This window comes from Mustela nigripes, chromosome 13 (genome assembly GCF_022355385.1).
Source record: "Mustela nigripes isolate SB6536 chromosome 13, MUSNIG.SB6536, whole genome shotgun sequence".
NCBI classification, from domain to species: Eukaryota; Metazoa; Chordata; class Mammalia; order Carnivora; family Mustelidae; genus Mustela; species Mustela nigripes.
Genome location: NC_081569.1, coordinates 53,094,917 through 53,107,682, shown reverse-complemented (window position 1 = coordinate 53,107,682; position 12,766 = coordinate 53,094,917). Strand labels below are relative to the sequence as shown.

Below are 12,766 nucleotides of genomic sequence, written 5' to 3'. Positions count from 1 at the left end.
GACATGGATGGAACTAGAGGGTATCATGCTTAGCGAAATAAGTCAATCAGAGAAAGACAACTATCATAGGATCCCCCTGATATGAGGAAGTGGAGATGCAACATGGGGGGTTAAGGGGGTAGGAGAAGAATAAATGAAACAAGATGGGATTGGGAGGGAGACAAACCATAAGTGACTCTTTTTTTTTTTTTAAAGATTGTATTTATTTATCAGAGAGAGAGGGGGAGAGAGCAAGCACAGGCAGACAGAGTGGCAGGCAGAGGCAGAGGGAGAAGCAGGCTCCCTGCTGAGCAAGGAGCCCGATGTGGGACTCGATCACAGGACGCTGGGATCATGACCTGAGCCGAAGGCAGCTGCTTAACCAACTGAGCCACCCAGGCATCCCCCATAAGTGACTCTTAATCTTACAAAACAAACTGAGGGTTGCTGGGGGGAAGAGGGTTGGGAGAAGGGGGGTGGGGTTATGGACATTGGGGAGGGTATGTACTATGGTGAGTGCTGTAAAGTGTGTAAACCTGATGATTCACAGACCTGTACCCCTGGGGATAGAAATATATGTTTATAAAAAATAATCTAAAAATAAATTTTAAAAAAATTAAATTAAAAAATAAAAGCTATTTCTCAATGCCCTTTTTACCCTCCTGGTCTATTCCAGTGATTCTTGTTTTCATCTGTGTTAATAGGCAGATTGTTTCCTATTTGTAACATTTTTTTTTTAATACCGAGTCTTTGTAGACTTTCTTGTAGACCAGACTACCGAGAAGGAGACAACGTAGCAAATGGTTAAATCCCAACTCTGCCCTTAGAACCTGTATGACTTTGAGCAAGTTATGTAACCTCTTGAAACCTCAGTTTGCATTGCCATAAAATGGAGATAATTACTCTAATTATATCACAGCATTAATGGCAAATATAAAGTGAGATCATACACATAGCACACTTGGCATGGTTCTGTGTCTGCTGGATGCTTAGTGTTCACTAAATCCCAGCCATAAGAGTTCACCTTCATTTAGGAGCTGAGGAAATATGTCCATCTCCTGCTTCCCTGGTTACTTTGTATAGTGGTTTTGTACACAGTCGGCAAATGAAGATATTACAGAAACCAGAGTGAAACGAGCTCAAGTTCTGCAATGAACTGTGAGTTCACTCCCCACCCCCCACCACATCCAGCCATATGATAGACGGCAAGATACTTACCCTTTTTGAACTTCAAACTCCTCACCTTATAAATGGAAGAAATTATTCCTACTTAGGAAACTTAGGAGAACGAGCTACGATGTTACGTAAAGCACCTACGTATAGCCTGTGCCCAGAGTAGATCTCCCAGAATGATGAATATCAAAGCTTCTGCAGGAAAAGCTCCTCTCCTCTTCCAAGCACTGAAGCTTGATCGTTCCTTAAGCAGTGGTTCTCAGGATGTCATCACAGGACCAGGAACTTCAGTGTCATGTCCCTGGGAACTTTTTAGAAATGCTAATTCCCAGGCTCCACCCCAGGCCCTAGCGAAGCAAGTACTGTGGAGCAACGTCCAGAGGCTTAGGCTGTAACAAGCAGACATCCACCCGCAGAGAGATTGTTGCCCTAGTGGAGGGAGGAGTGGGGCTGGGAAACCTCCTGGGTGCAGCACAGTGCTGTCGCATTCAGTCCCAGTGGGGCACCTGGACTTTGTCTCTCTGCTTTTCTCTTGGCACTATAATAAAGGACATGAGGGCCAGGAGAGGTTTCCAGCAGTGCCAGAGAAGAGGAGGAGCACGGACCTCTCCCGTGCCACTTTCTGTGGTCAGCGATGCTGGACTCTTTTTAAGATTACTTGCTGGGTTGATGGGAACAAAGATGGGGGTGTGACCCATGGTTAACACCAGTAGTTTAGCTGGAGACACGGGACCGTTTTGGAAGCACACACCCACACCTAAGTTATCATGCGCTATCAATTAGCTTCTAATATTGCAGGTATGCCGGGAAAATATCAGACTGACGGATGTACAAATTATTTGGTGTGACTAATTTTAACATAGCTGTTGACACATTTGTTAATACAGCAACTGAAGTTAGTTCGAATGATTTCAAGAAATTCGGAAATAGCACAAAGAACATTTAATTCCTCCATTGTATTGAAGTCTGGGAAGCCCTTAAATCTCTCCAAGCTCTGAGGAGAGTACAGCCCCATTTATATATGGTTATCTGCTTTTCAAAAACCATGATACCACGTCTATCATTTTTCTTTTCTTGAGCCTCCTAGTATGACATGAAAAGATTATCTCTTTGACAGAGTGATTCTTTTAATCCAAATAGAGTTGAAATAAAATGACTCTAGACCTTATTATTCAGACCTGCACCTTCTCTCCATACCCCCAGCTTTCCCCTTTGTTGCTCATTGCTCTGAGGCAGGGTAGGCACAGGAGAGGAGCAGAACCTCAGACCACCTCTGGGGCTGCTGGTATGTGGGTCTAAATAAAATAAGGGCCATAAGAGGTGCCCTTGGCATATAGAAGACAAGTGTTAGAATTTCTCTTTAGGATTCATTTTCATCTCAGCATTTGGATGCTTTTTTGTGTGCTAAGGATGGGGTCCTCTGCTCAAATGTTTTTATGCATTAGTGATGGGGTCCTGTGCCCAAATACTTTTTTCCTAAAAGGCGTGTGTGATCAAAACTATTTGACTGCCTCTGAGGGGGTAGGAATAGGATAGGAAACATAGGATAAGAAGAGATTTCAGTAAAAGGTTGAAAAGGTTGATGTCCCAAAATTGTAGGATTTCTTCTAGATTTCAGTTTTTTCCATAGTAACAGTTTCGTCTGTGATCGTGTGCTATTCAGTTCAGATAGCGATGTGTGACTCGGACTCAGGGGAAGAGCAGCAGACACAGTGGCTTTCTGGTGGGCTGCCTCTCCTCTTGAGCATCTCTTGCTGGTTGGCTCCCACTGAGTAAACAGCCCAAGTGGGGTTGCCCGGGGAGGCAGAGAAGGAACCAGGTGGTACCTCAACCAATGGACCTATTTCTGCATTACTGGTTGTCCTTTGAAAGTCCTGGGTTTCAGAGTCAGCTGGAATGGTGAGATCTGGTGAATAAGACCCATTTAACTGATTGGGTAGAAGGCCAAGTGCCTTGAAGGGGAAAGACCGCAGGGTGTAGAATGTGACCATATGCCTGTCCCCCAAGCTGCTTTTCTGTCGCTAGGCTAGAGTGACATCACATTTGTTTCTCTCTCTCGCTCTGAACGCTTCTGAGAAGTTTCAAAGGAAGGTAAGCAGTACATATCTCATTTATATGCTTCTCTGGTGGAACAGCTTGGGGTTTCTGCTGATCCCAGGCAGGGGACATTTCCAAAAGGAGGTTTGGCCTCACACACCCTCTCCCAGGGATGTTGCATGGCTGTGGTCACGCATCTCCCCCATGCCTGTAGGCTGGCCACTTACTTCTAGAATGAATTCTTTGGGAGCTTTGCCATGGCTCTTTTCTTTGTAGTCTGTCTTCCAGAATTCTTGTCATGCTTTGCTCTCAGAGGGGCCACCAGCTGCTGGTGCTGACATTTTTCCTTGTCGTTTCCCACAGGCAGCACAAGGGGGTGGCCACAGGACCCTGCTATATGGCCACGCGATTCTCCTGCGGCACTCCTTCAGCGGAATGGTAAGCACATCGGATGTCTGCTTTCACCATTTGAGGAGGAGGAAAAGGAAGGGATAAGGTAGAGGAAACCAACAAGCCTGTAGATTATTAACAGCAGAAATTATTTGAAATGTAAATAATTAGAACACACTGACTTTTCGTTTCCTTCATATAACTTATCTCATTTTCCAGTTACGTATTTGCTTAATGTCTGACTACCCTCCTCCTCACTCCACGAGGCAGAAGACCCTGTCTTTTTTTTTTTTTTTTTTTAATTTCACTAAACCTAACTCCACTAAGGACTGTGCCTTGACATACTAGGTGCTCAATAAGTATTTGTTGACTTAATGAAGAAATAAATTGTGAAATGATGGAGTTCTTGAGCATATAAGGATAGCCAGGATAGAAGAAAAATCAATCAGATGAGATTTTTGTGAAGTTTCAACTTTTTGACTAGCTGCAGGGAATGGGATTGTATCCATTGCCTTCAGTCCTGGAGTCATTTGAAGGTATTACACGAATCCAGAGGCAGTAGGAAGACATGAAGCAGAACAGTCCCAGAAAGCTCATTGGGCTGTAACCAGTTAGGGCTCTAGAACCAGAATCAACCAAAATGTGGATAACTCAATGTAAGCTGAGAAAAAATTGTTCAAGTTTTAAGTCAATGCAATTTGTAAAACAATATAGGACAGGGCATCTTAAGGAGGATAATCGTGATCCCCATCGAATATGATACATGTCAGCTCTCAACGTGTTTGCTCCTGTCCCTGCATCTGTCATCCTCACTTGCTCTCTCAGTGTGAGGAAGTCTTGTCATCTTTGTCTGGCCCTAGTGGAAAATGTTACATCAATTCCAGACTTCATTTCCACACGTGTACACCTGCAGTATGCTGCAAAGTTCATCTCAAAGCTTGAACTGTCACACTGGCAGTGGCGGCAGCAGCTGCCTCTTAAATAATTTATTTATTGCAGCATTTTTTTTCCCTGAGCACTGGTAAGAAGTTGACCTTTTCAACCTCAACATTCGTCTATTGTAGTCTTTTGTAGCAAAGGACAGAGAACAAAAGTGACCAAATGGAAGGTTATTGGAGCAGGAGATGGGGACATTTAGGGAGTTGGAAACTCTGTATCTTAATGATGTCTAGAATCGAGAATTGAGCGTGTATCTTTTGGAACCTGGTGCTTATCCATAGAGTAAATCAAACCTTCATATTTGTTTTTTCCTACATAAATAGACCCAACCCTCAAACAGCATGTTTCTCTTGTCTTTGAAAACTCAGGCCAACAGCATGGCAGAGAGCTGAAGGATTATGTTATTTATTATTAGATTTACTGTCCTGACCCTCCCCCTCAAAAAAAGTTAAGATAAACTCTATACTAGCTAGTTCTTTTTAAGAGCAGCTCTGATAATGAAGCTGGGGACATAGGACTGTGGACAGTGGGGTGATTCTCCATTTTCCTGTTGCAGAGAAGTAGAAGAATAACTCAGAAAATAACTTTCTAAGCGCATATCTGCCAACTGGTCTAAATCCAAGATCAGCTGCTGTGCCTGTCAGTAAAGGAGGCGAGGAATGGGCCAGGGTTTTTTCCCCCATTATTAAGTTATTTTAAATATCATTGTTAAGTTTTACATGCACATGTATTTTACAGTTAAAAAAAAAAAGCATAGATACTAAGAAGTTCCACAGCTCTTAGAAAGTTTGAAAAACAAACTTGGTAGAAGTGGGGGAATCATCATGGTATCTCTCACTGTCCAAAGAGAACTTCAGTTATCAGTTTGGTGTAATTCCTTTTAGCATAGTTGCCAGGTATTTAAATTTTGCATATCTATTACCTGTGCAAGTGTACTGTGCTGTATATGTTCCATGCTATTACACACTCATGATAAAAACTCTTAATGATAGCATATTTCATAAAATGAAGTACCAAAGTTTATCAGCCTTTCCATTATTGTTAGTTGTATATGTTCCACTTTTATTGTCTCCAGTGTAAGAGTTCCTCAGTATTTTTGAACTCATAAAGCATATTTTGAATTCATAAAGCATATGATTGAATATGTTCAAAATAATAATTTCAGACTTATTTCTGTAGCGTATGGTCCCAGAAGTTAAATCACTGGGTCATCACATAAGAACATCTTTGAGATTTTAAATATACTACAAAAGTATATTTTGGAAGTGTTATATATCACTGACTACAATAAACAAGCCCTTTCTACAGTAATTCAATGTCAGAATTGAAAAGTGGAAGCCAGCTAGTGGAGAGATGCCAAGACCCAGTAGAAGAGCATGACTTCACTAGCATCTGCTCTTGTTCCACAGTATCTAACATGTTTGACCACATCAAGATCCCAGACAGATAAACTTGCCTTTGATGTAGGTCTACGGGAAAATGCCACAGGTAAGTCAATATTACCAGATCTCCTGCTCACTGGGGTCTTGTGCTAAGGGCTTAAGGGTACTGAATATGTTCCTCATTTTGGCTGCCAAACCATCCAGCTGGTGGGATCAAGAAATAGGTTTGATAAAATTTAGGTGAATAAGAAGGAAACAATGTGTGATAGGGACATAGGAACTAAGAATGAAGGAAAGCATAATGCCTTCACCATAGTCCTATACCTGGGAGACACTGGCTTTTTTGTGTGTTTTGAGTTCAGTCAAAAATATTGACAGGAGGTGGATCCTGAGAGAGATGGTGACCAGGATGATGCAACTTCTCCCTGGAAACCAGAAATGAAGAACAGAGGATCAGTATAACTATACATACTCAGTTATAGTATCAAAGAAGGGTCTGGCTTGCTGTGGGTTATTGCATAAACCAAGGGAGCTGCAGTTAGAAGTTGAAAGGAGGCATACTTCATCTCAATGAAGAAAACCATGTTGCAATAGCTGCAATTATCCTAATAGCTGGCCTTGGGGTGTGGGGTGCTCTCTGTGGCTGGAAACATTCATAGGTAATCTGACCATCCATCAAGGGCAAGTGTATGGAATTTCTGCTACATTTACAGGTTGGCCTATAAGTCAGGATTCTTGGTTGCAAATGGCAGAAACTAATTCAGGTTCACTCAAGCAGTATGAGAGTTTACTGGGTGAAGGATGGGTAGAACCTGCTCTAAAGTAGAAAACCCAGACTTTGGAAAATGGACAGGAAAAAAGAGAGGCCAGAGAAAACATCCTAGGTCACACTATAGAATGATTCTAATTTGAACACAATCTTTACTATCATGACATTTTCCCCAAATAAGGGAAAATCCTTTGTTGGGTAGTCAAAGGACAAAAGTCCAGGTTGTTCCAACACTCTGTCAGTTCTTACGGGGATGATTCAAATTGTCTGATTTTACAGAGGAGCTAGAGGAAAAAAGAAAAAAAAAAACCAAGACAAAAACAAAACACAAGAGATTAAACCCTGGGCACCTGCCATCTCTGCATTATGCACGGGGATGTCTGAGAATTCCTGAGGAGAACCCTCTGCCTCTCCTCTTCTCATTTTTGGACAAAGCCGGAGAGTGGGTTTGCCTCCACCCATTAAGTTTTTTGCCTTAAAATAAGATTATATGTGCATTGGCTTTGAGGTTGATGTGCTTTCAGCTTAAGTGTTATTCTTAAAATATAATTTCCTCTAAGGTGTTGACAACCTTGGCTGACAATTTACAAAATGTGTGAAGTCTCACACTCACCATTGTGAGCTGGCCTTGAGATGTAAACCAGGGGTCTGTCTTAGAGCACATAACCAGGAAAATCCCATATGTTCATTCTTTTTACATTGGTAAAATGATTTTAGACTTTTTAAGAGTCGGGGGGAAAAAAAAAACTGTACACTGGATTTTCTGTGATCCAGTCTTTCATTTCAAACTGCCTGTAGAACTGAAACTTGCCCGTGATCAGATTCATTCATATCACCTGTTCTGTTAGAGTCTTCTTCTTGAAACATCCACCATCATCCAGAAAATTTCCTTTGTCTCTCTTCTAGATTCCATGTTTCCCAGATCTCATGTTTGTTTGTTTTTTACCCTCCTCATTGGTTTACCACATCACTTTGGTGGAACCCCATTATCTAGTAGCTTTTACAGAAAAGATCAAAGGGAGGTAAATTGTCATCTAAAAGTTCCTTAATTCCAGCTTCACAAGTAATTCATGGTATTCTACATTGGAAATATATTTTGTCCACTGCATCATGAAGGTTTTCTTCATTTTCTTCTAGCTTATGGCTGGCTATTGAGACATCTACATTCAGATTCCCGATCTTTTATGTAAGGCATACTTATATTTTCTCAGAACTACAGGTCTTCTCTTTTGCCCTTCTGTCTGAAATTCCACAGTGATACATCTGGGCATGGATCCTATTTGTTCCAAGGCTCATGAGAATGGACCCTGGTGTGGGTCTCTCTCCACTGTGCTAGGGAATCTGTGGGCCTTTTCAATCTGAATTCTTGTCTTCTAGCTTTGGCAAATGTTTAATACTATCTCTTTGTTAATTCCTAACTTTGTTTTCTCTGCTCATGTTTTCTGGAAATCCTCTAGATTGGTTTTCTATTTTTCTCTTCACTCGTATTTCTAATCTGTTTCTCTTCGTTCTTTGGGGAGATTTTTTTCAACTTTATCCTATAACCCTTTTGTTTCTTTCTTTCTCTTTCAGGATTGAAGACTTTTTATCCAAAGTGATCATTCATGGGTATTTTCATTGCTGCTTTATAAATGTAACTTTTTCTTATCTCTCTGCAATTATAAATTATATGACTTTTTAAAAGTTTTCTTCGGCTCTTCATAATCTTTGCTTTCTTCAAGTCTCTTTCCCCACTGTTTTGTTCTTGCCGTTTGTGTTAGTGCTGTGGCTTGGATATCAGGTGATCCTTGGTCTTCCTTCATTTTTAAATCAAGTCAGTAAAAGTTATCTTGGGTAGTTTGGCTCCCCTAAAGAGGAATCCTTATATGTGAGGGAGGAGGAGATTTAACATCCCAGCTAGTGTATGAGGCATAGAGGCAGAGGGAAAGGAGCTGGGGGTTTACTTACAAGGACATAAAATTTTAATGATTCTCTATTTTTTGCAGTACTTTTCACTTCCTTGTTTGACAGTCGTTGGTATTACAAAACCAGAACTTTTATGGTTGGTCATTCCACAGATGTAACTCCTAATCTTTTGTAGGGTAGAGGAGAAGGAGTCATCTAGCCATGCAGGGTACAGGAAAGGATGCCAGGAGATAAAATTTCCTTAATAGCTTTTAGTCAATTCTGTTTTCAACCTCATCTTCTGCTGCTACCTTTATAGTAACTTACCTCCAATTCCAGAGACTTCCTGTGAAACATGCAGCAGGGATCGCCTTATTTCTTGAGAACTTCTCCTCCATTTTCTTACTTTCATAAAGACTTGGGTTTTAGCTTTCTGTTCACTGAAAGCATCTATCTGCTTTCCTTTTTCCAAATTGTTCATTTCTCTTCTCTGCTATCAACTTTCCACCTGCTGTCCTAGTCTTTGTAGATTTAAGCCTTTTGAAAATCTGATTTTTTTTTAGTAGAATTACTTATGGTTTTTTTTAATATTTTATTTATTTATTTATTTGACAGAGATCACAACTAGGCAGAGAGGCAGGCAGAGACAGAGGAGGAAGCAGGCTCTCCGTCGAGCAGAGAGCCCGATGTGGGGCTTGATCCCAGGACCCGGGGATCATGACCTGAGCCAAAGGCAGAGGCTTTAACCTACTGAGCCACCCAGGCACCCCAGAATTATTTATGTTTTAATAGAATTTCTTGGAGAGTGTGGCAAAGATAAAAGTGTGTAAGTTGTCAGTAGACCAGCGAAGTCAATTAAAGATTTGTAAATGCCTTTGAAGAATGAATTTTTCTCTATGTCTTAAAAATATTCAAAGGCTTCTATAGTTTCTGACCTCCAATACTCTCTCCCAAACACTGTCTTTCTGTTGCCAGAGAGGACAAAAGTGATGGACGTAGTCAAGTGGATATGGGGCTAAATAGAGACTGAGGTCTGGAGTGTGCGTATGCGTGCGCCTGCGCACTGGAGGGATTGTTACCAGGAGAGGGAGAATGAGGGACAGAATTAGGGACACTGATTTCCATGAAGCAATGACTAACTCAAGGAGCATTTGTGTAGGAGAAGCCTGTTGGTGGACCATACATCCGGCATCCAAACAGAGATCTGAGGGAGAGAAAGTTCGAATTGGTGATGACCTCATTCTCGTCAGCGTGTCCTCTGAAAGATACCTTGTAAGTACCTCCTAGGAGGCATCTTTTCGCTTTCACATTTTTCCTTTAGGACCTCATGATGGAGGCGAACTGTGCCACAGTAGGTTGGGTAGGATAAGAATCCTTTGCACAGTATAGGGGAGAGATAGGTGGTTCAGTTCTCTCCCCTGCTCCATTATCATGGGGCCTGGAATTTAACTGTTAGTTGTCCTTTCAGATGAAGGTACTGTGCCCAGCAACTCTGCTAAAATGCTCCAGGCCCTTCCTGAGAAAACCACTTCTACATTAGCTTCCGCTGCTGTGAATTTCCCACACGGTTTAGCTCTTGTTCGGCAAAGAACAAGCCAGAAAGAACAGGATACAGGGAAATAAACTGATATGGGAGAAATGGAGAATTTAAAATGTTTCGGCCAATGGCATGTCACAGGGCTTGAGAGATGCAGGTAAGATCTTTGCATCTTGGGATGGGGTACTGGGCTTCACTGACAGCAAGCCCTCAGGTGTCTGAATATCAGAGAAGTGTCAAAAGTTTTTAAGCATCTCAGCACCAATCCTGCGGGCAATTTATTTCGCCTAGACCAAATGCCGAAGTCATTTTTGCTATTTGTGAATTCCCTTCTAACAGGATGAAACATTTTATGACTTTCTGTTGAATCAGGGATCCAGCTGAGGGGAAGGAGTCAACAGTCGTCTGCCACCTCTGTGGCTGGAAACTTCTTCCCTGAATAGTGTCCCACTTTGAAGCTGCTTCTAGAATGGGCGGAGCAGTCTGCCAAGGGCGGTGTAGAAAGAGCTTGATGACAGGGAGACTCTTTTATTCAATCCTTGAGATTCTAGGTTGAGCTCCTTCTGTCAGGACTGGCCTGGTGATTTAACAAATGTCTCATTTCTGTTTCTGCTGCAGCATCTCTCAGTGTCAAACGGGAACGTACAAGTGGACGCCTCTTTTATGCAGACACTCTGGAATGTACATCCTACGTGCTCAGGAAGTAGTGTTGAAGAAGGTGGGCTTTTTCGTATGCTGCCATTGAACAGTAATCAGTTTTCTCAGTAGTTTATTTTTCCCGTGGAAGTAAAAGCATCAAAGTTGGTTTAATATACCCTAATTCTTGGAGCCAGGCAAAGTCAATGCACCTTTCAAGTTAAAAAATAAAGATGCGGGACTTACCGTACTCATGGGTAATGTTGCAGCTGAAAAGAGTAATCGAATGCCAGTGACGGCTATAGGTTATCATCTTACATTATAGCACTTTACAGCAAGGTCAGCATGTTTAAAAACTTACTCCTACCACAGTTTTAACCAGATTTTTGATCTTGAGCCCAGTAGTTTCAAACTGGAAATGCCCTTCTGTGATAAGATGTTTGAAAATAGAGGGAAAAATGAGGACATCAAGGTGTTGCCTTAGTTTCAGAAGACATCAGAACAAAGCTGAATTGTCACAAAATGACAGACTTTTTAACTCTGTCAGCAACATGTGGAAGGCTTTAAAAAGGCAGGTGGTGTTTCGCCCTCTTCTGTTACACCAGAACTAACCCACCACCTTGAGTCTGTTATCATTCCCTTTCTGTCAGGAATCAAGAAGCTCTGGGTTTTAGTCTTCCCCGGGGAGGTTTGGACTGGATCTTCCCCCATGTTAAATTTTTCATTTTCACAGTAGGAGATTAATTAAGAAGTGTTTGCAAATCACATCAAAAAGGTCCTTATCGATGTGTTGAATGTCCTTGTAATTCAGCCTGGATAGCTCATCTCTTGAGTCGTCTGCCCAGGCAGAAAATGCCCTCTCAGCATCCCCTCATGAGAGCCCACTTCAGCCCTGAGAGCATAAGTGAGCCTCATAATGACCCTTTTTCCCTGGATATTGCCCAGCTAGAGTTCAGTTAGGAAGGGCTGTGATACACCAGCACTTGGCAGTTTTCTCTCCATGATTAGAATATTGATTGGAAGAGCCTGAGGACTGCAAGGGATGGATCCAAGTGGGGTATGACCTCGCCATCATGAGATGACAGAGTTTAATCAAGAGCAGGATTGGGGAAGGTTTTAATTTTTCTAAATAAATTGGCTATTAAGAATTCCCCTACAGTATATCATGAATGATTTTAATGCAAAGAAAGGTATATAACTGGAACTGTCAGTACAGTAAAGTAGAGGAAAATTGGGAAATGATTTCTGACTATTTGAGAGAAGCTTAAGAAGAATTTGCCTCACCTGGTTACAAAAAATAAAAAATAAAAAATGGGACTATCACACTGTCCCTGTACAAGATGTAATGATAAACAGCCTTTTCTCCTCTGGCATGATTTCATTTCATCATTCTTACTGTTAATTCAATACCCAAGATAGTTTGGTAGCCCCTAAAGTGATTTAATTATGTGACTTTTTTTTTTAAAAAGTCCTGATGCAGACATGAGTGTATTAAGTCCATATGTCTCCTAGGAATAGACTAGTCTAGAGAATTTTTTTTTATTCCAAGCGATACAAATCCCATTTCTTTGTACAAGGTAAACCTCAGCCTGGAATCCCTCTCCCAGTGTGTTCTTTGAATTAAGGCTCAGAATTTATTTGAAGACTAATGGGTCATCATGTCCTTGAAGCTCATTGTTTCCCATACATCTCGCAACTCCATGGCTATTGAGATTGCTTATGGTGAAAGTTAAGTGCTTATTGATAGTAGCTCATAGGCTTTGGGATCCTGGAGTGATATTTTGCCTCCCCTTGGTGCTGGAGGCTGAGCATCCAGGTTTGATCTGTGTCTGTTAAATGCATTCAAAAGTAGGTTCCCCTAAGACAGCTCTTAGTAACACTTTACTGACCTCCTTCCCAGCACCCTTGTTCTTCACCACGACTGCGGTTTGGTTGGGGTTTTGCCACAAAATATACACATAGAGAATGTAAGCGCTTACCCAGGAATTTCATGCTGGATATATTTTCATCCGAGGCAACTGGAAAATCCTTATCTTCCTC

The 12,766-nt window shown here is 41.5% G+C and overlaps 1 protein-coding gene across 1 annotated transcript in view; it reads left to right on the top strand.

Annotated features, from left to right (window-relative positions):
• The window catches only part of RYR3 (ryanodine receptor 3), a 355,591-nt gene that overhangs the window by 58,679 nt on the left and 284,146 nt on the right, over positions 1 to 12,766 (top strand). Inside the window, 4 exon segments of the mRNA XM_059372112.1 lie at positions 3,553 to 3,627; positions 5,928 to 6,006; positions 9,713 to 9,825; positions 10,709 to 10,808. Of these exon segments, the coding sequence (XP_059228095.1) occupies positions 3,553 to 3,627; positions 5,928 to 6,006; positions 9,713 to 9,825; positions 10,709 to 10,808 (367 nt within the window).